We start from the raw sequence: 24,274 nt of genomic DNA, 5'->3' as shown, positions 1-24,274 counted from the left end.
TTATATCCTGCATCACTACATGCATGCAAAACGTTGTACACTGTTGGGCTGATAAAAACACTGGAAGCTGACACTGACTTCAGGTGTCAGGTGTTGTTCATTTAGAAAACAGTGAAGTTGTCAACTCCACCAGAACAAAATTAGCCTTTAATATATTTACCTTTGAGTTAGCACTATGGCTCAGAGAAGTCACTGTGATGTACTGAGAAAAAAAAACAGCCATTTCAACCAATTTAGGACTATTTCTTCATTTGAAAGTAGATCCCAATAAAGTTTTTGACAGTAAGGCCTGTGAGTTAAGCAGACTAATTTTTCAAGGCAATGAACACCATTAACAAAATTCAATTCAACTTCATTTTATTGTGATGGCAGTAGAAATCTGAGACCCAGGGGAAAAAGCTATCTTCCTGTGTAAGTGAGACTGTTTGTCCTAAATGGGTGAACCATTCAACTTCAGTGATCATTTAGTTTCATTAAAAGCAACTGACTTTGCTTCCTCGTGCCCTCTCATGTCACAGCTCTACGGTATAAGCAACAGCTGTGTGGTATTTACTGTCGGTAATTAAAAAAAAAAACGTAATTTCTTTACTTACAGCCGTCAGTGAAACAAGGACTTAAGGACACACCAGTGATATATTAGCTGCAATAAACCACCAGCATCTTTTAGAATCATAGAGCATCTCTATTGTTCAAAAACTCCTGTTTTATGTGGCAGTGTTTACAAAGAGACTAAAATCATTAGTGACTAGTGAAATGAGAGAGTGCAAGCACTCAGGCAGAGACGCTAGTCCTGTTCAGCCCATGAGCATAAAGTTCTAGCAAGAGATATGGAGAGATAAACGCTTTCAAGTCAGCATCTTAGACAGCAGGGCAGAACTTTTGCATACTTGCAAAAACAACAAACATTTCCTGTCCTTAAAATATTTTGGGATCAGCCTTATTTGGATGAACACCAAGTCACTGACAAAAGACAACACATGATGACTCGAAGACTTCTACAGGTTTCACTGCAGTGTCTGTGAACGGTATACGCACTCCCCAAATAAATAAAATGATTTTTTTTATTTTTTTTGTTAATTTTGGGAAACACATACTGAAGCTACAGCAGCATAGTTTCGTACATGTTGTCTTCAGTGTCGGGGATCTTTTAATGCAGACACGGGAAGATACATGAGGCACTGACAAACCGGTGACTTTGGACATGCTCATTTAAAAAAAAAAAAAAAAGGAGGTAAACGATAAATTTACTGACTTTAAGTCATACCGAATACCTGCCTACGGTGTTAGCTGACTGCTCATAATTAAGACAATTGCTTATTCTATAAATCCTCAACAAACGTACAGTGAAATAATACATCTCAATTCAGCCGAACCACGGTAAAGAGGCCTCGTTGTCTCGCTCTGAAACCCGAAACGCACCAAACTCACCGTCAAGACTGTGTGTGGCAAGAGCCGCCAGGTGAAAACGCGGCGTGAAAACACAGTCGATTGTTTGTTTTGTTTTTTGTTTTTTTACTCCAAACTCTTGCCAAAGCTACACCTCTGAATGAACTTCGACTCAAACCGAAGGCTCTTCACAGGGGTGAAAAGTTTCCTGCTCAAAAGCACGCCTTTTACCTTTTTTTTTGTTTGTTTCAGCTCAGCAACAATTAACCTTAAACGCTGATGCGACAAACCAGAGGGGTTTCTCAAGTCTCCCGTTATTTCCTGTTAAACCAAGTTTTTTTTTCTGTATGTCTTACCTGGCTAGATTTCGGTAACGTCCCGCGGATAAATCTACATCACTAACCGGTAGGGTGCAGGCTGGGAGAGCGTGTTGTGGTCCCCGTGCTCCTGTACAACTGTCCGTGTACGCGCTGATCTGCGCGAGGATGCCCCACCTCCATCTCTGTCATGCACACACACATTAACACCCACAGTTCTTCTTTCTTTTTTTTTTTTTTTGTTTCAGTAATGCAACTTTCCAAATCAGTTTAGATCACAGTACGTGGTTCATACTGACGCATTCACGCTGACAGAGAGATAAAGAAAGAAAGCAAGAACGTGCCTCAACACGCGGGTTAATTATACTGTTTTTATTGCATGGATTGTAGTAGCTGCAGAGAAACAACGTTTCGGATGAGTACAGTTGGGTTTTTGAAGCCTTCCTGCAGTGAAAAGAGATGGTCAGTGGACATTCAGATGGCACGGCTAACTTTAATCACCTCTCTCCTCGTCCGTTTACCACAAGACCAGCGCTTATATACTGCATTTAAAACCGCAACTATAGCGCTGAGGGATGAAGGGGAGGGGGGGAGGGGGGTGGAACCGGACTTTTTACCACCAACTATAATGGGCTGCGAGTTAGTGTATGGACTCAAAATGTGCTTCACTGTCTTTTACACAGAAGACTAAACCTGCTCAAGGGGTTGAACAAGATTTCCTGTAGCTGCAGCAGTAACTGTAGAGATATATAATGTAAGGTGGTCGTTGTTGCTGGCTACTCGTTTTCACTGTGAGTGATACTTTAGGGAGAAAGACAATCGGTGTTGCACTGTGCTTTAGTGTGTTACTCAGCTTAACGGGTTTTCTATGTGCAGCTGCCCACTCCGTTGAGATATTATCAGTCAATCCCCAAAATAACACAGCGATAAACCGTCCAAATGCAGTATACAAGCCCAAACTCTGTGTGGATTAAGACTCGGAGCAATGACTCCATCTACAGGTTAGTTGTTGTACTGTAATGACAAAAGGGGAACTGCTGACATACTGAAGACGTGTTTGTTGCTATGATAGTTTATAAAATAAAATTTCAAAAAAAAAAAAAAAAGAGAGAAAGAAAACAAAAGTCCGCTCCCTTTTAAAGTGAGTAGACCAGCCACATATTAAAATACAATTCTCACTGTATGACTTGTAAAATAGTCTGTCAAGCTTTTCAAAGTAACTTGGTCACTCAACTGTCACTGGAAGGAAAAAAAAAAAAAAAACAATTAAATAATAAAGGTGGTATTTTACTGTACCTGAATACACCTTTTCCCACCCCACCACCCTGCAACTTATCCTATTTCAAATATAGGACTAAAAGATATGGGCTCTAATGTTAATAATACATTTATCATTTACTATGCTCATATAATTAATAAAAAAATAAATACATTTAACAAATACAAATGATTTTGTAGTAGGTAAATTACCAAAGGAACAGATTATCACCCACATTTGTATTGTTAACACATTTTTTTTTTTCAAGTGTAGGATATTTTTATTTTCAATAAAACCATTTTCACCCCTTATTAATTTAAACCTGTAGTGTTAAAGCCTCTACACTGGTGAAGCTGTGCTATTGAGACGAGACGATGATCTCTCACCCAGTCGTCTATAGGGCTGAATGTGAGCACTGGCTCACTCAAGGCTAAATTTTAACACTGTAGCACACTCACAGAGAGCAACCAGGAGTAAAAGTAGATGCTGATGATTTATGTTGGCAATGGGACCCAAACCAGCTCTTTGGCTTTGGCCGAAAAGCTGCGGGCACAAGATGTACATGTTTACATGTCTTCAATCGGTATATCTTGTAAAAATGTCATATGAAACAATCTCTTCTTACTTGTATTTTTAACATTTTTTTTTTCTGATGCATTTTTGTACAAATCTTGTATAACCTGTTTAGACATAACAAAACAGATTAAACCAACAGAAAAAATCAACAAAAAGAAATCTCATGCATAAGTTATGTCCCACTCTTACTGATTGCTTTTGTAAGTTACCGTCTTAAAAAAAATCTGTGTACATATTTGTCTGTTGTTCAACATAACTTTTTTTTTTTTTTTTTTTACTTTTATACATTTTAAGCCATTTGCTTTTTTCTTCTTTTTTTTTTTTGTTTTTTTGATAAAATTTTTGATCCTATTTTCCAGCCAGCAGCTCCAGGTATTGCTCCAGAGTAGATTCCACACACCCGACCTGTCTACTCCTGTACAGCAGGAGGCGCAAGAGGCATGTTGTGTAGGTGCTGGCTGTGGGAAGGAAAACTGCTCCATGAAAGAAGCTGTTCGGAAGCAAATGAGCATTTATCCTTTGTGATTTCAGTTCAGGTCCAAGAAATTAAACCCCATTTCTTATAACGATTCTTTTTTTTTTTTTTTGTTCTTTTTAATTTCTGCTCGAAATTGTTGCTTGTCATTCCAAAAAGCTTGACAGAGAGACAGATACTGTAGATGTTTTCATACTACTAACAACCTCCTGAGGCTGGAGTCTGGCAGCAGAAGTGGGACATGACAGTCAGTCAGTTGCAGACAAGGACGGGGGGGAGGGGGAGGGGCAGGCGAAGTCACCCCTATCTGCAGAGGTCTTCTTGTGTAGAGTCTCGTACATTTTTCCTCTTCTTGCTGTTGCCCTGGTGGTGTGGCTTGTTGCTCGGATGACTTTTGGTACTGGATGAGGAGCCCTGCTGCCCGTGGTGGCCGCTCTTATGTTGGGAACGAGACATCCTGGCCTGGGGTCAGAGCGCAAAGACAAGCTCAGTGTTCCTGCAGCATTTCTCTTGGGTATTAAACACAATACAAGCTAGTAATGGTGGAGAAATATGACAAAATTATGCTATTGTTCTTTATCAAGTTAGCTTCATGACAAAATACCACAAAATGTGTGGTAGCTATCAGCTATCAGAAATTAATGATTTGTACAGACTCACTCTTATGTGTTGTGTTCAGTGATATGCAATTAACAGAACAGTTTTCAGTCTTGTGGTGAATGATGTGTTACATGTGTATGGATAAAGTAAGGCTGAGGGCACCTTTCCTCCCTTGTTGCTTCCAGATGGAGTGCTGGTAGTGTGGCTCTGTGTTCGGTGATTACTAACAGCAGCCGACTTTTCTCTGTGGGCGCTGGAGCCCCGGCCAGACTGCTGCTTGGCTGTCTTACACGGCGTGCCATCAGAGTCCTGGGGAAAACCAACAATGGATGACTAAATAATATTTCAAAACATTTTGTGTGCAAGAATTTTTTTTTTCATGAAGCTTCAGGTGAAACAGATAAATATGTATAGTTTAGGCTGTGTGTGTGTGTTACTGACTGCATCACTGGAGCTGGAGGTGGAGGTTGTGGATGAGGGTGAGAGCAGAGAGGAGGAAGGAGAGGAGCGCAGTGAGGGGGATGGAGAGGAGGAGTTGGAGGAATTTTTGCTGTGCGGGGCTGACGGCAGAACCACAACATCGTCGTCGTCAGGAACGTTGTTGTTGCACTCATCGAGCTGCTGGGATTCAAACAGTGTAACCTCATTTCCTGTAGAGAAGTGACAAAACGTAGACATGTAGGTCAGGTGCTTACCCCTCTTTCCTAGATTTGGGACAAATTTTAATCTGAGCAAGACTTCAAGAAATATTACATTGATTTAAAAAAAAAAAAAAAAGTCAGCATTTGAACCTACTGTTGAGTGGCAGATCATTCTGGGATGGTTTCCCCCAGTTCTTTCGGATCCATTCCCTGTATTCATCCACTTCCTGTGTCACCCGGATTATTCTGCCAAGTATGCTGTGATGGGATACAGGAGGACGTATGGCTGTTATACCACTGTTTATACAGCAGTCTGAAAGCTAATGTTACTGCTAATGACCTCAAGCTTTCATTATTGTTAAATAAATCCAACTATGACATGAACAACAAATGAAGCGTGCTAATCTTATGACTGACATTAAAAATCACCAGTGACAAATGAAGACTGAACACTGTGACAATAAAACTGACTGGTTATGAAGAATGATATGAAGGATCAGTATTCATTAGAAATGGCTCATTATCTGGCCCTCCTCTTTGATATGTGGTCGACAGCTTCTTTAATGAGCTCCTTACCTCTCAGTCTCATTATTGGGGTAGTACTTGGCGATGGGGGACACGGCATGGCTGAGCACTACATACGCGTAGTCAAATGCCTGCTTCACCTGCATGGCACCATAGGAACTCCGGCCAACGTCGTTGTCTGTTGGACACAAGACAGATGGTCAAATTGTGTGTGAGATTCTGACAATGAGGAACTACCTGCCATTCTGGCATCTGGAAAGGCAATTCAAAATTTCTTGAATTTTGAGGACAAACCTGCTTCCCAACCTTCATCATGTGTGTTCACTGTTCCTACCTGGCTGCAGTGGGTCCTCAATGTAGAGCATGGAGGGCCTGTAGCCATCCATCATGTTCTTCTGAACCTCATCTTTGGCCACGTAGCAACCTCCGTCTTTTATCCTGATGCCTGTCTTCAGGTAGTTGAAGTGGCGACCGTAAAGCTCAAAGAATTCAATGAGCAGAACGCCGATGTTGATGTTGGGACTACACACATCCTCCCTGTAGTGAAGCTGGAAAAGAACATGGTACGAGTTGACGTCAGAATAATCGTGATGGTGAAAAAAAAGTGGGAACTTCAGTGTCTATGAACCAGATCCAGACTTATATCTATTATTATCATATCATGTCATATCAAGTTTTAAGTTAGGGCCCCGTATCTATTATAGCTGAGTTACTGGAAAAAAGAAACAGAAGTTAAACTGAGCTCTAACAGATGAGTTAAACATTAAGAGTTTTTGTTTAGGACCAAACGTCTCTAACCTGCAGGAAACTGACGGCCATGAGGAACAGACTGTAGGAGCCGATTCCACCTGTAAAGACCTCATTGAGGTCCCTCTGTAGCAGGAACTGCTTCAGCACCAAGACCAGGTAAGGCAGCACAGGGTATTTCTACAGGAGAAAATACAGGAAGAAATTAAAGAATAGATTTTGATGTCTAGAGCACCCTCTAGAGGAAAACAGGAATTTAAAGTCAAAAACAACCTACTGATCATTAATACAATGAATGTAACGTAAGGTCAATCTGAAGTATTCAAAACCTGACTTGTTGCAAAATAAACATCTTCTTGTTTCTTTGACTTGTTAGCAAAACTAGTTCAAGTGAATTATGAAATAATTCCTCTTAATCTGCCAAACAAGACATTAAATCTAAATTAAGCAATATTTTTGAACCAAATGACTTCCAGTGATGTTAAATGTTTGTTACCACCCTCTAACAATGCATACATTTATTATTCATGAAGGTTATATATATTCCAAAGATACATGAAAAAACATAAGAACACAGGAAAGAAATGTTTTGAACATTTCAAAAACTTCAAGTTGCACAAGTCACTTTGTAAGTTGCACACACTCCGGAAACAACAGCAGCGCACAGACCTGAATCTGTGAACCGTACCTCTTTGAATTCCTTGATGAGCCGAGCGGCTTTAACGCCACTCTTCACATTGAAGCTGATGTCCACTTTGACCTCAGTAAAGGAGTCAGTCAGTTTGATGATGGGAACCTGGGAACACAAATATTACACACAGTCAGAAAGGAATGACTTAGGACCAAGCTGTCCAATCACAACTCCTGCTAAAAGACATCTGAAAATAACCCTGCAACCATAATTGTCTTTTGTTAGTCTGAAATTGTACACAAATCCACATTTAGCGATCTAATCCTTAATTTTAAATCATCGACCAAAGACTCAGAGTGCTAATCTCCTCTTTAAAATCCCAACAAAAGTGAAACTTGAAACAAAGATACACAAAGATAAAGCTTTATTCAAATCCTTTAAGTCCTGAAATGAAATAAACTCAAATGAGAAAGAAAATCTTATCTACGCACTGTTTAAAAATAACAAATTGCTAATAGACGGTTGGGAGTGGTTTAAAAAAACATGATCACAGAGTTGTAAGGGATCCAAAACAAAGAAATACTCCCAAGCACACTGCACTACAATACTGTCTGTGGCTCTGGGCAGCATAAATATATCACCTTCATTTGGATGAAACTCAGTGTTTGTCGCAAACTCCAAAGTACAGTAAAACATGTTTTGAAGTACTTTTTGAAGGCATTTTTCTTGATGTGCATGTCTGTGCACATGCCTGAATACAGGCCATGTATGTTAACCACCGCAGTCAGAGTACTGGAACTGTCATAACAGCTTGTATTAAAGAGATTTACAGCTTGTGATACTGACAGGCCCAGATTTTATTGCTGATTGAATCCTTTCCAGGCAAAATGACTCAATTGAGAGTATATTAATATTTAAATAGTAACATCCTAAACTTTATTAACAAATAATGCTTTGGTTAATTTTTTTTAATAGCCACAACACAGTTTCAGCTTACCCACTTATGTCAACTGACAGCCAAACATTTAAAAGCAGTGGATTGAACTCTGTGTAGAAAATGATGTATAAACATAATACTGAATAAAACCTAACACACAGTAAATGGTGTAGTTGCTCAGAACAGCAGTAGTAAGGCAAAGGTCTCTGAATTTATGTTAACTAGAAAAGTCTGACAACACAAAAACTGGGCATGCGTAAAAAAAGGGTTTTTATACAAAGAAGCTGTCTATATAATATTTTACATGCAGGTGAGAACAGTCTTACCGTGGCCTTGTCCAAAACTTTGATGGAGTTCTCATCTGCAACATTTCTCTTCCTCAAAGCCTCTTCCAGTGTCCAGAGTGGCAGCGTCTCCCACTTCCCAAAAACCACCAGGTCAATGTCACTGGTGGAATAAAAAGAAAGAGGCTTGACTTAGATCCATTCTGTGACAAACATATTGTAAAATGATCTTTGGTGACAATAACATTTTCTAAATATCCTCCACATGGTAGATGACAGCTCACTTTTTTTCTCTCATGTGAAAAAGCAATGTGCATCTTCAGGCAGATCTTCATCTGTGTGTGTGTCTTGTGTTTACTACATACAGAAATGTTACACACACGAACCCACTGCAAACAAGACACATGCAAACACAAGAGTAAAGTGTATTTGTACTCTGTAACTGAAATAAAGACAAATGTGGTCTTAATAAATGGTTCCACAAAAAGAGAGAGACACAGACACAGACACTCATCACCCGCTGGCATGCATGCATCCACAAAACAGTTTAGTCCCATTAAAGTGCTCAGTATGGTGTCAAGAGTCCACTAATCCAGGTGACGTGTCTGTGTGTCTGTGTGTTGAGGAGGGGGGAGGGTTATTATTGTGTGTGTAGGCGGTTGTGTCTTTCTGGGTGTCTGTCAGCAGCCACAGGCCTCTCTCAGAACAAAGCTTGAAGTCAGGATCAGCAGCGCTAAAAATGACTCAAACACTTGATCCTCAAAACAAAAGCAGATAATGATTCTCCGGCCAGACGGGGCACTTTCTCCACAACCCAGTTTTTGGTGGGGTGCCAGTTCACAGTCACTGTTTGGCAAAGGGAAAAAGAGAAAGCGTGTGTTTAAAACTCTGGGCTGGTTTAGGAAACCAAATGGCTCACCTTGTTGGCAGATAAAGACCAGTGCTGAAACTCCCAAACACTTGGACCTGAGAGAGAGGATACACACACAGTTACACACAAATACATGTTTTTATTTCATGGAAAATCCTACACCGGAATATTTGTATCATGACAGTGGCTTTAACCTTTTAACATCTTGTCTTATACGTTCTGATAATTCTGACAGACTGTGACATGGACGGACTGGACTGAGGACAAACGTCATCGAGCAAGCATCAAGGCAGGTTTCTCTAATTTTCCCACGCTGCGCTTTAGTAACACAAAAACCTGTTCTCCAAGATGCACGGATATTACTATTCAACAGCACAACATTGTGTTAATGTAATGACAAGCCTGAACAAACTGCACAAGCATGGTACAAAAACTGCTGCAAACTGTACTCTGCACAAAAGCAATGTGACTGAGTGTATAGTCTGCAGATTTTAAAACCACTTCAGTCGCGAGATTAAAGACAAGTACGAACTCAACGAAACAAGCAAATGTTCTTTGTTTTGTGTTGCATTGATGTGGAAAATGACTATTGTGGGAATCATAACCGGTGGGACGTTTACATTCAAAACAGTCCTTTCAGCCACTGATCTCTTAACCTGCATGCTACTGACTAAAATATCTCAAACCTTCCACCTCCTAACCGCCCACTGAGCACGCAAAAATTGGCGTTCAAACAGAAATAGACTTAAGCCTTGACCCTACCTTAACTCCCTTAAACCTCCTCCCTACATCCGACATCAACAAGTAGTATAAACTCTGGTTTACAGCCCAGTCACATGTTCGGGGCTAAGCTGATTGTAGAGCCATGTTTGAGAATGAATGAACAGAAAGTCCTCAAGACTTCTGTGAAGAGTGAGATAACTCCAGGTGGTCACAAAGCTGAGCTATGTTTTATCTCGTCCTGGCACTCTCTAGTACTTCCCCCGTACCGTTAAGTGTGGTCCATCACTGGTAGGTCAGGAATATCTAAAAGCTCTAAGAGTTCAAGAAGCGTTTTAAAACCCAACAATACCATGATTCTGTGTGGCAACAGACCCATGAGTGTCTGGAGGACATCCACACATCTAAACGCATCAATTTAACAACCATCACACTGACTTGATGACCCCCCCCCCCCACCCCCGCTCACTCCACAGTGGAAAAGGAATCAAGCTGGCCAGGACCAGTACTGTACTGTACTGCACTCCTTAATTTAGGAGCTGCTAAGCTTGGAGCAGACACACGTTGGAGCAAACTGCTCTATCAGCAGGATCAAAGTCAGTGAGTACAAGAATGCCTGAGGTGGCGCTGATTAACATGGCCCAAACAGATTACTGTGCAGCCGGGAGATAACAGAAAACAAGAGCTTTCTTTATGGAAGGCTGAAGCTTATAGGCCACTACCTTGATACTGCTCACTGCCTCGCTCTTACAGCGTCTGTGGTAACTGAGTGTTGTAAAATGACTGAGACCATTGGTGTACAAAGTAGCCTGGTCAAAGTACTCAGCTGATGCACCAAATAACGTGTTCAGCGTATATAATTTGCCATCTGTTTTCACAAGCCTACAAGTCTATTTCTGCCAAAACAAAAATAACCTCTGGTGATGTGTGGCGTCCCTCATTGTGTGGCTTTCAGATTACAGACAAGATTTTCTAACAAATAGCTGCCAGCAATTCTCACCCTGATTATGAGCAACACATGGGAAAAAAAAAAATCATGCCTGTTTCACCCTACTAACACATGTTCGGGGGGTTGCAGGTGATGTGTACCTCAGCACTGGGCCACAGGTCGTGGATGACTCCCTTGATTCTGTCCACTACCTCCAGCCTCATCTTCTCTTCCTCCGGCCGTGGGGAGATGTAGTCGTAGAAGTCATTGATCTCCTCATGTAACCTGCACAGCAGAGAGAACACTGCGTTGTGAGAAGAGTGGAAGAATGTGGAAATGAACAGACAAACAGCAGGGAGAAATACACAAGTTCACAGCTACACTCCATAAGACTAAAGAATAAAAGAATATATATAAACCATTTATAGATATTTATGGACATAGAGCAGGTACTGTCTTTTATTATTCACTAGCAGATTAATGGTGAGGTTTCAGAAGACTCAGAACAGGTAACTGAACAACCCAACCAGTTTAGTGTAACTGATCTCGTTTACTATCTAAACAGATCAGTGAAGTAGTTTTAAGTTGAGTTTAGCCACATTCCATATCACACATTGATTTTAGCGATGAGACAGGGAGAAAAATGAACACAACCAGGGGCACTCTCAAGCTCCTGACCTAATCTGTGCTCTCCCTGCTAACAGAGCAGAAAGGCACAATACCATGCCAAGGGGACTGGGTGCCAACAGTCCCTGCCACAGATACAGATGTCACACTAAGTCACAATGACAGGACACAGCTAATAGCTATATCCTCTTTTTTCCTATTTAGATAATTACACACAAAACTACAGATTCAGTAGTTTGGTTTAGTAGTAGATGAAGCCTGGGCTTGTTTAAATGACTCCATGTAAAGAAAGAAAATCCAGAAGAGCAATCTGAAGCTTGTTTTGTAAAAGGACACTATGATAGTAGATTGTTAAGCAAGGGAATACATGCGTTCTAGCTCCCGTTCTTTAATTCCTTCCAAGCCAAAAAGGACCTCGACCGACTTTTCTCTTCATCCCTCTATATATGCCCAATAATCAAAGCTGAAGTCAGATAAATCACATATGTTTAACAATGGGGGTGTAATGCACAAAAAAGGTAGTGATAAAAGTCGTGTAACTTTTCAGATGTGTGGTTCCAGATGAAAATCGGTGCAGTAAAAAATGGAGATTTAGCTCTGCTTTTCCCCTCTGCAGTGATACAGAGGTGTCAGGCAGCTGAACGCGATGATTCCTGTGACCAACAGCTGAAGACTTTTTGTACTAAGTAGGTCTGAGATATGAATTTATATAACAGCAGAATGTGAAGCAATGTGTTGCCAAAAGAGTCAACCTTCCCTTGGCAAATAAAACTCTTAAAAAAAAAAAAAAAAAGAGTAGGCGTCTCCATACCTTCTCTGAATACTTCCAATTATCTGCTTTCCTTTGGAGGTACAGGTAGATTCATGTCCACCAGTAAAATCACTGGTTGGAATATTAGTTTGACTGATGTGTTCTGTCCATGGTGTGTGAAAGTATGAGCCATTTATCAGGTGTCTGTTGGACCAGTTTCCTGATTTCTCCAGGTCATTACCTACAACCATGGATCTAATCAACACTGATATGGCTGGAAGTTAATAATAAAAACCCCCAAAAGGGTCCATGTAGACAGTGAAAAGTCTTATGCACACTATGAAGGCAAGTTTTTAATGTCGTCCCAAACCAACTATTTCTGTTTGGTAGGGCAGAACAAAAACAAAACAGGAACCCCCTGCTGTGTCCCCACATAATGTCAGGGGAAAAATAACTTTGTCTGTCCTTGAAACAGGTCACTCTGCCCACATGCGCTGGCCTTTTCACTGACCAGTTTTGTCTACATACACGTAGATGCAGGGACAAGTCTCTGAGGGTGGACAAATAAGAGCACAAACATGCAGGTGCACACATGTATGCACAAACAGCCGTATAAAGCCAGATCAGACCAATAACATGCTTATACCTCTTGGCAGAGGACAGACAAAGTGAGGGGAAAAGTGATATTTATACCGTTTATAAATAAAATAAGGCAACAAAGCAAAGCATGTGCATACCACAGAAAACTGGATAAGAAAAACACTCGCAGCTACCAACATTGACTGTTTGGACTATGGCCCAAAGAGCACTGTGTGCGTGTGTTTGTGTCTACTGTCTGGGTTTTATGCAACACGCACTCTTCACCTGACAGCAGTCGAAGTTGAATGGGTTTCACCTAGATTATTTCTACACTAACCATCTATGGAAAATACTTGCAGGACAGAACTATGTTGTCCCCAGCCAAAAAGTGTCATGGTGACCTTGAGAAAAAAAAAACGTAACCCTTGAGTTGCTGCAGGCAAACTGCTCGAAGGCTGTGATCAGGCTGACAATGCATTAAAAACACAAGGCACTACACAAGTGAAATATATGATATATAAACCAGTGAGGTTGAAGACATGTTAGGCACCAACACACTGTGCAGCAGTTTGGAAAGTTAGTCAAAGCCATCTCATCTCCAGCGAGGAAGTGGTTAACCATTGCTTTTTTTTTTAATCAGGGATATTTTGTTGAAAATCGGCTCCAAAATGGAACAGTATCAACTCTGTTTATCGATTTTATCATTTTAATAATTTCTTACAAGGGAAACGATTAATCAGTTAACAAAACAGCTGACACTGAATTTTCAGTCAGTTGACTAACCAATTCACTGATAGATTGTTACAGCTCTAGTCTCAGAACACTGACAAATGTCATTTCTGACAGATAACCCTGCATTTAGGGTGTGCCAAGACAGCAGTCTCATTGAAATGAATGAGGAAGCTGTGTATTTAATGTGTGCTGTTATTATTGGTCTGAATGTGGCCCAACTGGCTGTTCATAGGTCTGACTGTACTGAATATAAATGCAGGATGTTACTGAAAATGCAAGTGAATGGAGGACTGAAAAACATGAAGTTGTACCCACTGGAAACAGCCAAGAACCGTGTACAGTCCGTGATAATCCAAGTTTCCCATGTTGCTGCACACTGTCTCAGAGCTGTGCTCTGTCTCAAGTGTTTTGGTCTTTTTTTTTTTTTTTTTACAGATACATCTGTCACACAGACACATCCATTAACTGAAATGGTGGTTTTGATCTTGGGGAAATCTGCAGAGTGCACAAATAAAGATGTAAAGTGAACTAAATGACATGATTTCCCTTCACTGACTTCCTTTTTCTCACACCAAGATAGAAGTTATATTAGCATTAAGTGGAACTTCCACCTTGTTAAAGGGCTGACTAAGACATAGCTGTTATGTCTCACCATCTTTTCTTTCTGATACACAAAATAAAATTATTTTGTTTACGACAGGTAGTTTTAAAGGATGCACTTGGAAGAATACCAAATACTACACACAATTTCATTGTTGTCAGAAAGTTTCCGTTTGTTGCTCCTCCTGCAACATGACAACTGACGACCACTCTGGATTTTAATTACTAATCTCTTTTCCCTGTGCATGCCGCAGAGACTCCAGCCTCATAATGAAACATTAGGTTTCGTTTACAAGTAAAAGCAACTCAGGGTCTACAGTCTGCATTACAAACACAACATTAGTTTTGATTTCACGGTTAGAAGAACATTGCTCTCTGTAGATCCAATCTGTCTCATTACGACACCTTAGCCTAAAGCCTAACACTTAATGTATTTAAGTTAATGTAATCTGCTGTAATTGAACTGAAGGACTTTATAGGTCTGGGGGATGTGTGATCCCATTTGGCTTTAAAGTGCAATGTATTTTCAAACTTCAATAAACACCGAGCTAAAAAGGATGCATGATCACGGTAATTCTTCCAGTTTGCTGCTGTTACAGTACAATATAACCCAAAGACCATTTGTCCCTGAGAGGAGAGCATCTCTGCTCCACAACAGCACCAGTAGGTTTCATTTCACTGCAAACAGGCCACTCCTGCTCCTCTGTCATCATGTGGTACAAGCAACCATAGAAATCACATCTCATGCCCCACCTTCTTGGATCAAATTACATCTCAGTCTTGAGCCTGCCTAGGAAGCACATGTACCCTAGGCACTGCTTATCGGATTATCCCGTTTGCCTATATCATAGTAATGTTATGTAATCTTGTGGAACAGGTTTTCAGAGAGCTCCAGCTCTCAGAGGGGGAATAAAAAAAGTTCTCTCTCCTCTTTAGCACTTCTTTTCCTACCATTTCCCTCTGACGTGATCATTCTAGTGCCATTGAAATGATGGCATGCATGCTTACTGGTGGTTGCCTGTAATGTTAGCGATCTTGCAGTTAAAGATAGTCTTGTTTGTGAGCCGACTGCGTTTTCCTCTGTTTGCCTGACTAAAGTCTGAATGAAGGATAGCTGGGAAAGGGGATGAAGGGCTGGCATGGAGGACAAAATAAGTACTAAACACACTGAGCACCGGTGGTGTTTGATTAATAATTGAGTTGTTGTAGCACTGCAGCCAAGGCTACATGAATGTGTTGTGCATTCATTGTATGCCCTAACCTGGGGTATAAAAACACCATCAGCTCAGCTTTCATTGTAATTCATAACAAAAGCTCACAATTCAGTTCCATGCAACCATATTTTCAACATGGTACTCTTATATGAATAAATAAAGCATGCTTGCCCTTACTATTGTGCTTGAATTTATACACTGGAAATGCTATTGGGTGAGAAGAAGTGGGATCAGCGTGTTTCTACTGTAATCCAACCCTTTCTGTTTTCAGCTTTAAGATGCGTGTCATCAGGTTTTTGTATTCTGGAGTAGCGCTTCACAATGAGCTACAGTAGGACCTTGTCCAAGAAGCATAACTCGACCGCTGGGGGGCTGAAAGAGGGAGGAATGGGAAGATACCAGAAAGGGAAATTTTGAGAAAAGGTGTAAGGAGAAGAATGAATGAGGGAAAGTGAGGAAAACCGTTTAAAAAAAGGAAAAAAATGGAAAGGTGAAACAGAAAAATGGGGAGAGAGAGAGAGAGAGGACTGGGTGTGGTGCTGAAATGCCTTCATGTGAACGAGAGCCATCTGTTAAGTTGGGTAGGATGAAGGAAAAAGAGGTTATTGTCGCATCACACTGAGCACTACTCACTGACTGTTCAGAAATTTTGGCACTGCAGCACAAAGGTGTTAGTCAAATGGCTCTAGCACAGTTTTAGTAGCTTGCTTTAGATTTTAATGCTTAAAAACAGACATGCTGCAACAGCCTTTAGATATCACACTCATGTGACAAGAAACACCAGCCTGAAACATTGAGATTGCTAATGGGCAAACTGGTGTTCACCTCCATGAACTCTGTTTCATTGTTCTGATTGGCGATTAGACACTGTCATGCCAAAATAGTTCCAGAAAAAAAGTCATGACTCCATTTTCACAAGGGCTTGAAATTTTAGGCCTCCACAACCTTTGCAACAAAAGAGCATAGTGTGTTATGTGACACTGCCGTATCCCCAGAACCTCTCCACACAGCGAGACCAGCTTCAGGTTGTCAGGGTTGCCTGGAGGCAAACAAGTCCCATCACACTCTGCTTTTCAAAACGAGGGCAACCACAAACAGAAAGCAGAGGTGTCAGTGTCTTACAGATGGCAGACTCATTAATATTTCATCAATGAACTGATCTGGTGTTCTAAGTGTTGGCCACTGGGACAAAGGGGCTCCAGTTACACAGAAGCCCAAACACAGCTGACTGCGAGTGATGGGCATGGTCATGCCTGAGAGATGCAACAGGGTGCTGTAGTCAAAGAGAAACAGTTGAACTATAAATATAGCCGTATGGTAATACCAGTGCCAGGGCTTTGTCCTGGCATATTGTTTAGTGGACCTCTTTGCTGATTATCCACACTTTCTGAAACTGACTTTGTACCAACATCAGCTGATCTGGTATGGAATACAATACCTACAACAAATAAACCATATAGATTATGGTACTGGTTACTATTCATTTTTAAATAGACTTCATATTATTTTTGGTTCATTTAGCATTACAAATTTGTCCTCCACTGTTGTGGGAGCATTTCAAAATTAAAGTTGTAATACTGCGGTGTTAAGTAGTGTGTGTGTGACTTCACTGAAAAAAGAAAACATTATTATTATTATCATAGACTACAACAAAAGGAAATTGTCAACGCCCTTTTGTTCTGTACACAAGCTCAGAAGGTCACAGTCTGAACACGGGCTATGAAAGAAAAAAAACAAGAATGCTGTGCATTGCACGCTGACTGCATCAGACTGTAGCATGGGAAGGGTTTATGTTGGACAGGAAAAGGGAAGGAAAAAAAGAAAAACACATTCCTCACTACACATGGGAAGGCTGTGTTATGGAGAACTGCCCACACGTGCTGTTCAGAGGGGGCTGGTTTCACCTACAGTCCAAAGGACCAGCATGCAGGCTTCTCTCTCTACAGGCTTACACGCTTTGGCTGAGAGCCAGCCAGCCAGCAGAGAAAGAAAGGGGAAGAGTATGACATAGATGTCAAACCCAGTAGAGGCTAGATGAAGCACAGTTCTAATAATGGAGCTCCAGTCACAGAGGTGCTATCTGTGCGCTAGTGCTGGGAGTCATAAATCTCCAAAAGACAACGGCAATAAATGGCAATAGCACCAAGAGCCAGGGCTACTCATCAGTGAGCGATTAACCACACATTTCATTAGCCTGTAAGTGATGTTCTGCTTCACCACTCGAAACTAGCTGCCAACACCAGGCAACACAATAATTAATCAAGTGCAGCCTGCTCTGTCATTACTACCACTTTGGGCCACAGGAGCAAACTGTTTCACATGAATAAGACACTCACCACATGTGAAGACAAGAGACTAAAATGAAGACGTCACATGAAAAGAGCAGAGGCTCATGCCTTTGTATTCGCAGACAGGCTAGCAAAATAAGGGATGCAGGACAATGAAGGCTGCATTCTTTAACCTAGCGACTACACTCAAGGTGCCCTGGTACACGACTGTAAAACTGCAAAAGTCTATGTAAAATAAAAGGTCAGAAACTTCTGTGGGTAAACTAGTGACTAAACTAACAACTTCATTCAATCATAGAATACTATCTAACAGCACCACAGAAACTGAACATGCAACCAAAAAAAGATCAACAGATATTTACAAAACAAAAACAAAAAGAAGGCTATTTGTAATTAACTAAAAATTTTTTTAAAAAGAATAGCTTGCTAGCTAAATCAGGTAGCATTCACTAACATTAGTCCTGCTCCTGCAGTCAGTCAGCTATTTTCTCATGTTTCTAGCATTTTCTCACAATAGGAGTTTCACCAAATATGTGTGTTGGGACTGGAACAGAATTGCAATGTAAGCTAACATGTTGGCTAACTGCAAACCACATAACAAGGATTTTGTCCTGAAATTTTTAATTTACCACTGAAACAGTGTATGAAATTGCATTTGCTTAAACAGTGGCTACATCTGTTTTGGATGCTACTTTGTGACAGCCCTTTTAAAGGATGCCTCTGTTAAGAAAATTTGCTATCACCACAACAACACCACATGTGACAAAATTAAATAAAGTTTAACTTGAGGTGAGTACTACAAAGAGGTTTACCATACTGTCATGAACTCATCCAATGAAAGCAGCGATAAAATTCAAATGAACTGAACCTGGTATTATTTGAATTTACATAAATGCTGATGTTACTGGGACTGTAGACTACTTCCATGATATCGATGCATCAAGTTATCCCTTGTCTTCATGTTAGTATGGTTTGTTTCTTCAGTGTTTACCTTGGTTTGTGTCTCTTTAAACATTCTTAGAATTACTGGTGGTTTTACACAAATTACGTTAATCTGGTTCTTATAGAGGGGTAATTTAGATTGATACTGTCCGGCTATACAGAAAAACAACAGACCCATCTAGTAAATCCACCTATCACTCTGAATTCATTCACTCACAATGCCTCTCTCTGTTATAAAATGACTGGAACTTTGGAACATCGCATCTTGCCTACACAATAAAAACCCACAACACAACACCAGATCAGATCAGAGCACAGTTCAGCAGGACAGAAATGGGCCACAGCTCTCCAAGGCTACACTGACTTCCTGTGCCCATATAAAGCATCTAAATAACTGTTCTACAAGGCCAGAAAACCAGGAGGAAACACTCCCTTAGAGCTCCCAGTCTGATTGGACAGACACAGAGGGGGCTCGGGTTTCTCTCTCAGAGGGCTGGCTTTGTTTTGTGGAAGTAAGGCCGTGTGGAACATGTAAACACTGATCCTTTTCCATCATGATGTGGGCTGCTTGCTTGCTTGGACCTTCTCCGTTCCAGAAACACTGGAGGAGCGTAAAACACAAATAAGCACATGCCTGTGCCTCTCTAGCCAACTCCCATGGCCAAATATAGTGTACAGACTGTCCCATGGAAAAATGCACTTAAACTTACACCCTCCTTCAACCTTTTTGCTACTTGCAAATACCAAAGGCAACAATGATTCTCAGGTTTACATTTGCCTGTTCCCCAAGTTACTCACTCTGACTGAGGTGGTAAATTAAAGGTTAATATCCCGCATTCAGTTGTAGGACAGTACAAAAAGATTAGCACAACAATACATGGCAAAAAAAGGATGATCATATACTAAATCCTGTATCAAAGCAATATACCATTTCTTTGATTTCTCCTTAAAATCATAATGTTCACCACTTCTTAGCCTGCCTATCATAACATTACAATGTCACCTTAGTACCAACGCTCATAGCTGAGGTAACAGAATTAAAGACAAGCAGACAGCCCTTTATATCACCAACAGAGGTAGCTAACCAGCATAAACAACACCAACAGCAGCCCTGTCACAGGACTGTGTAGAGTTTTATTGCTTCTTTTCCATTCTTGCTTTGTGTCATTTTGTAAAGCTGTAAACCTGTAAATCAAGTGACCAAAACCACCAAAACTGTTTTTCAAGCAACAGGCCATTTATCACTCTTCAACACATTTCACATCCAGAATCCATCTCCCAAGAAACAAAACATGTATTGTGAGTGGAGATTTAACCATAGAATTAACATAACTTAACACAGACAGCTTTTACATCCAAATACATACCGTAGGTCTGTACATGTGCATTTTGAAATAGATTTCCTGTAATGCCATAGATCACGCTTGGCATTGTGAGTATGTTTAGACAGAGAGCCCTCAGTGGTAGTGAGTTTGATCAATGCTCTGAGGTTCAGGTTCTGGTATTAGCAGAGCTAATCACTAAGGAATGTCCTTATGCAAACACAGAGCTTCCATATTACTATAAATGAGGATCAGCCAAGGACTGAGCTCCACACTCTGGTGTTCTGCTTGTCTACGCGTCTAACAGAAAGGGGTGGGGAAGGGGCAAAATCTCTGCACCTAAAAGGCCTTTAAAACAGAGCCCCACCCACCAAAATATTTTCTCTAGTTATCATGTCTAAAAGAACCACAGCTGAGAAAGGACATAGTTATGAGTTAATAAATGTCTTATGTATTTATTTTACCTTATGACTTAACACTGTTTCTTAATATTAAAGGAGTAGTTCTGGTATGTGAAACAATATAAGCCAGATATACATGCTCCCTACTGAATCAAACCTCAGGTTGGCATTAACTTTATATATATATATATATTATAACCACTTCAAATGCTTTTAGTCTTGAGGTCTCATCTCCCTGTCTTGCTGTCTTGTTTGTAATTTGTGGTTTACTCTGAGAACAGCAGCTGTGATCACATTAAATTCTACGATTTCCAAAGTCTTCAATAATGACACATTTTCACTGTGTAAAAAGCATCAAAACACCCATAAAAACACACATGCAGCATGACTCACATTTTCTCTGGCCATCTGTATGCTCAGTATGTTCCAAGCCCTCATTCTGGCCAAAAAAAAAAGTCCAAATTCGCTTCCTCTGTGTTGACCTGTCACACTAACAATTACCAAGGAAGCTGAGCGTTCAGTCATATTTTCAAAACACCTGTGTGTTTTGGTAAGTCTTGGTAAGCATCTTGATTCTTCTTCCAATAAGAAAACTAGTAATAATTATAATGCAGTACTACCACCTGTATTTGGGCTTGCCACAGTCGCTGTTCCCATGATGGAGCAAAGTACAAGCCATTTACAGCCACTTTTAACACAATTTAGTTCAATAATGCTGACTGATTGAAAAGAATCACCTAGAAGAATCATTTTGCTCCACTACTAACACATGCTCCCTGCGCAAACCTACTCACAGTCTCCTGCTCTGTGTGCACCGTACGCAGTAATTATTGTGTACATACTAGCACAAGCAGTACTTTAAAACTGTAGTGGGTGCTGTGAACAAATATACAGCAGACACACAGAAAAGAAAGAATGCAAGCAAACAGTAGCCGTTTTTTGCTATTCTCATTTTCCACTTGATTTTTATTAATACCTCAGTTATCTGATTATGTGCTCAGCCTAATGACTGTAAAATATGGACGACTCAACTGCAATTCAATCACAGCCATAAATCATGGCGTCACATCACCTGTTTGTAACACCAAATAATGTAATAAAACCAAAATCGAAAAATCAACACTTACATCAGCATGATAAAAACCTACCTACAAAAACAGACACAATCTTTGAGAAAAATATGTGCACTTTGTTTTTTTTTTTTAGTTTGGCCCATCCGTTAACATGTTGGGGGCAGGGGTTATGACCTCTTCTGCAGCCAGGCACCAGGTGGCGAATGAGGTATTTTGGGAGCTTCCATGTCATCCAGCTTTACATACAGTCATTGGCTGAAATGGAAGAGGAAGTGACTGGGTGGAATATACCAACAACAAGCCACTCGTGAAATGAGATCCACGCACAGTCGGCGCACACACCAATTACGCATTTGCATTGGTTTGTAGGTACATGCACATATGCGTATGAGAAGTACGCAACAGGCCTAAAGGCCTATTCATGTCCGTATAGACCGACTCAACGGGAATTACCTCATCTGCTCAAGTTCGCAGGGGTACCCTGTGTGTTGGCTTTTGCTCACAACTGTGTTTTCAAATACAGATCAACAACTTTGGCAAACACATCAACTGTGACTTTCTCTGAAGTACTGCCAGCCCAATATCTGGAGGAGGACCAAAGGAGCCACCCACATTTAGTAAAAGTTGTCACTCTTGTTTTTGAGGTAGCATCCTGTCACTTCTTCAGGGCTCTCTCTATTACAACTACTTTTTACTGACAGATCAATTTACTCAAATATGTACCTTAGCCAATACTAGTAAGCTAGTACTAGTAAGCTACTACCTATAAACTAGTATTGTACCTATGTTCCTGTATTCAAAGTTTGGTTAGTAACCCCTTAATGAACACTATAATGTCAGCCAGCCCAGATTAAAATAGTAAGTGCCCAGACCTGATATGTTCTGTTTATGTAGTAATACCCAAAGATATACTCATTAGAAGATATAATTCAAAAACCCGAGGTCAAACAAGCTATTAGCTAATAGTTAAACTTCCCAAGGTTTGCAACTACAAACTGATGCTTGTTCATTCATTTCAGGCATTAGATTGCAACTTGTTGAACTGAAGTTCATAATGTCTGGAAATGTGCATTCATTTGTGGATTCTCCCACTCTGACAGACCATTGTAGTGTTACATGTTACTACACAAAGTTATGCAAGTGTGGATTCAGTGGGTGGGGTTGAAAAAGTGGGTGGGGTGGCCCTGACAACATTGGTTGTATTCCTGTGTAAATTCAGCCTGCAGGTGTTTAAAATAGGTTAAACAGCAGTTAATCAACTCCTGGTTTACATGGGATGCCCTGACACGTTAACAGCCTCACAGCCCGCCCCACTCCCCACCACCACCATCCATCCCCACCTCGGGATCCACTGTGCACCGGCAGTAAAAATTTGATTTACGAGGGCTTGCTCTGTGGGAGGCAAATGAGTGCCTCGGCTACCAGCAGAGGGTTTCCACAAATGAGACAGCAAATCTAATCAACTTTAATAAACTCTCTCTTACCCTACAATTCCCTCCGAGTAGTTCCTGACTTTCCATGGCGTACCCGAGTAACCATCGTAGCATTCCGAGTTGGAGCCACTGCCACTGTTCAAGAGGCTGGAATTGAATCCGAAAGTGCTAGCTTTGTTGTCTCTTTTTCTTTTGTTGGGGTGTCCGTCCGTCAGCCCCCTCCAAAGCACAGCGACCCCGCTGCCCTGCTGCTGCCCCCCTCCACCGACACCGCCCCTGCCAGCGGCTCGGTTGTTGTGGTTGCTATTGGTTTCCAGTGGTATAAAGTCCCGCTGTTCCGTTATCCCTCCGTCCCCCACTGAGGTCGACATCCCCTGAGTCCTCGCTTCACCGCTGCCGGTGTTTGAGTCAAGTGCCCCGTTTCTGCTGGTGAGGACGGCCCCCGACGCTCCGTTGACGGTCGCTTTCAGACTCGCCGTACTCTGAGGTCCAGAGGTGTAGCTGTTATTTACGTGCAAGTAGCCGAGCCCTTGTGTCGTCTCCCAAATCTGCATCCACAGGTTGTTAGCTGGTCCACGTTGTTCTGGTTGAAACCAGGCGATTCTCGGATCCATCAAACGACACTGTAGGCACACCGCCCCCCCACCCCACCACCGAGCAATGCTCAGCTCGTGTGCAGCTAGCCAGGTCGCTAGCTAACGTTAGCTAGCCTGCTATAGCTTCGTTATAGCTACTGCTAGCTGAGGTTCTCGGCTGCCCGTTACTCCTAGAATCTGGTAAAAACACGTTCCTTAGTAGCGATGATACACACAGTTGTCAACCAAAATCATCCACAGGAATCGAGAACAGTGCGAGTCAAGTGTTAAAAAAACGGTAGCTTAAACCAAAGTTGAGTTTAAAGGCTGGAGAAACGTGCAGCTGCTGCCTGTCGGAGTGCCTCTCTGACCCTTTCCTCCGGATTGTGGGTCCCTCAATGGCGGAGTGTGCAGTGTCATGGCGCATGCGCGAGTGGAAAGGGGCGGAGAAAAACAGTCGTTACGCAACAGACAACTGTTTTTTGTTACATAACCAAGTCTGATTTATTATTCTCTCATCAAATGGACAAGATGTGATCTACAACATGGTGAACCCGATTTATTTATTTTTTAGCCCAAAGGCACTCTTTAAGCCACACAGATTTTTGATTGTGTCCTAACCACCCAGGTGGGAGTTTACATGCCACTATATATCCCAGAATTTAAATCTGAGACAAAACTCACATGATGCAAATGCCCAGTACATATTATACTAGGCAGGATTAAAATCATAATACAGCCATGATTAAAACACTTAATCATGGGTGTATTGTTGTAATATAGAAGGCTGTAAATGAAAATTATTTTTCCATTATCAGGTAATCTGTTTTATATGGGGAGT

The 24,274-nt window shown here is 41.1% G+C and overlaps 2 protein-coding genes across 5 annotated transcripts in view; both read right to left on the bottom strand.

Moving 5' to 3' along the window:
- Positions 1 to 3,752, bottom strand: part of adcy7 (adenylate cyclase 7) — a 53,040-nt gene extending 49,288 nt beyond the window's left edge. For all 4 annotated transcript variants that reach the window (XM_041039945.1, XM_041039936.1, XM_041039963.1 and 1 more), the window contains exon 1: positions 1,743 to 3,752. The gene's annotated coding sequence lies outside the window, so the exon portion shown is untranslated. The remainder of the gene's footprint in view (positions 1 to 1,742) is intronic.
- Positions 3,753 to 4,088: 336 nt separating this feature from the next.
- On the bottom strand, positions 4,089 to 23,816 carry tent4b (terminal nucleotidyltransferase 4B). Its single transcript, XM_041039976.1, has 12 exons — positions 22,910 to 23,816; positions 11,058 to 11,181; positions 9,297 to 9,343; positions 8,420 to 8,540; positions 7,214 to 7,321; positions 6,577 to 6,705; positions 6,113 to 6,326; positions 5,830 to 5,956; positions 5,408 to 5,511; positions 5,054 to 5,262; positions 4,775 to 4,921; positions 4,089 to 4,474 (listed from the first exon to the last, which is right to left on the bottom strand). The coding sequence occupies exons 1-12, from the start codon at positions 23,470 to 23,472 to the stop codon at positions 4,316 to 4,318; spliced, it is 2,052 nt and encodes a 683-aa protein (XP_040895910.1). The 5' UTR covers positions 23,473 to 23,816; the 3' UTR covers positions 4,089 to 4,315.
- Positions 23,817 to 24,274: the final 458 nt, after the last annotated feature.

Source organism: Toxotes jaculatrix, chromosome 1 (assembly GCF_017976425.1).
Source record: "Toxotes jaculatrix isolate fToxJac2 chromosome 1, fToxJac2.pri, whole genome shotgun sequence".
Lineage (NCBI taxonomy): Eukaryota > Metazoa > Chordata > Actinopteri > Toxotidae > Toxotes > Toxotes jaculatrix.
This window is presented reverse-complemented; position numbering and strand designations above follow the sequence as displayed.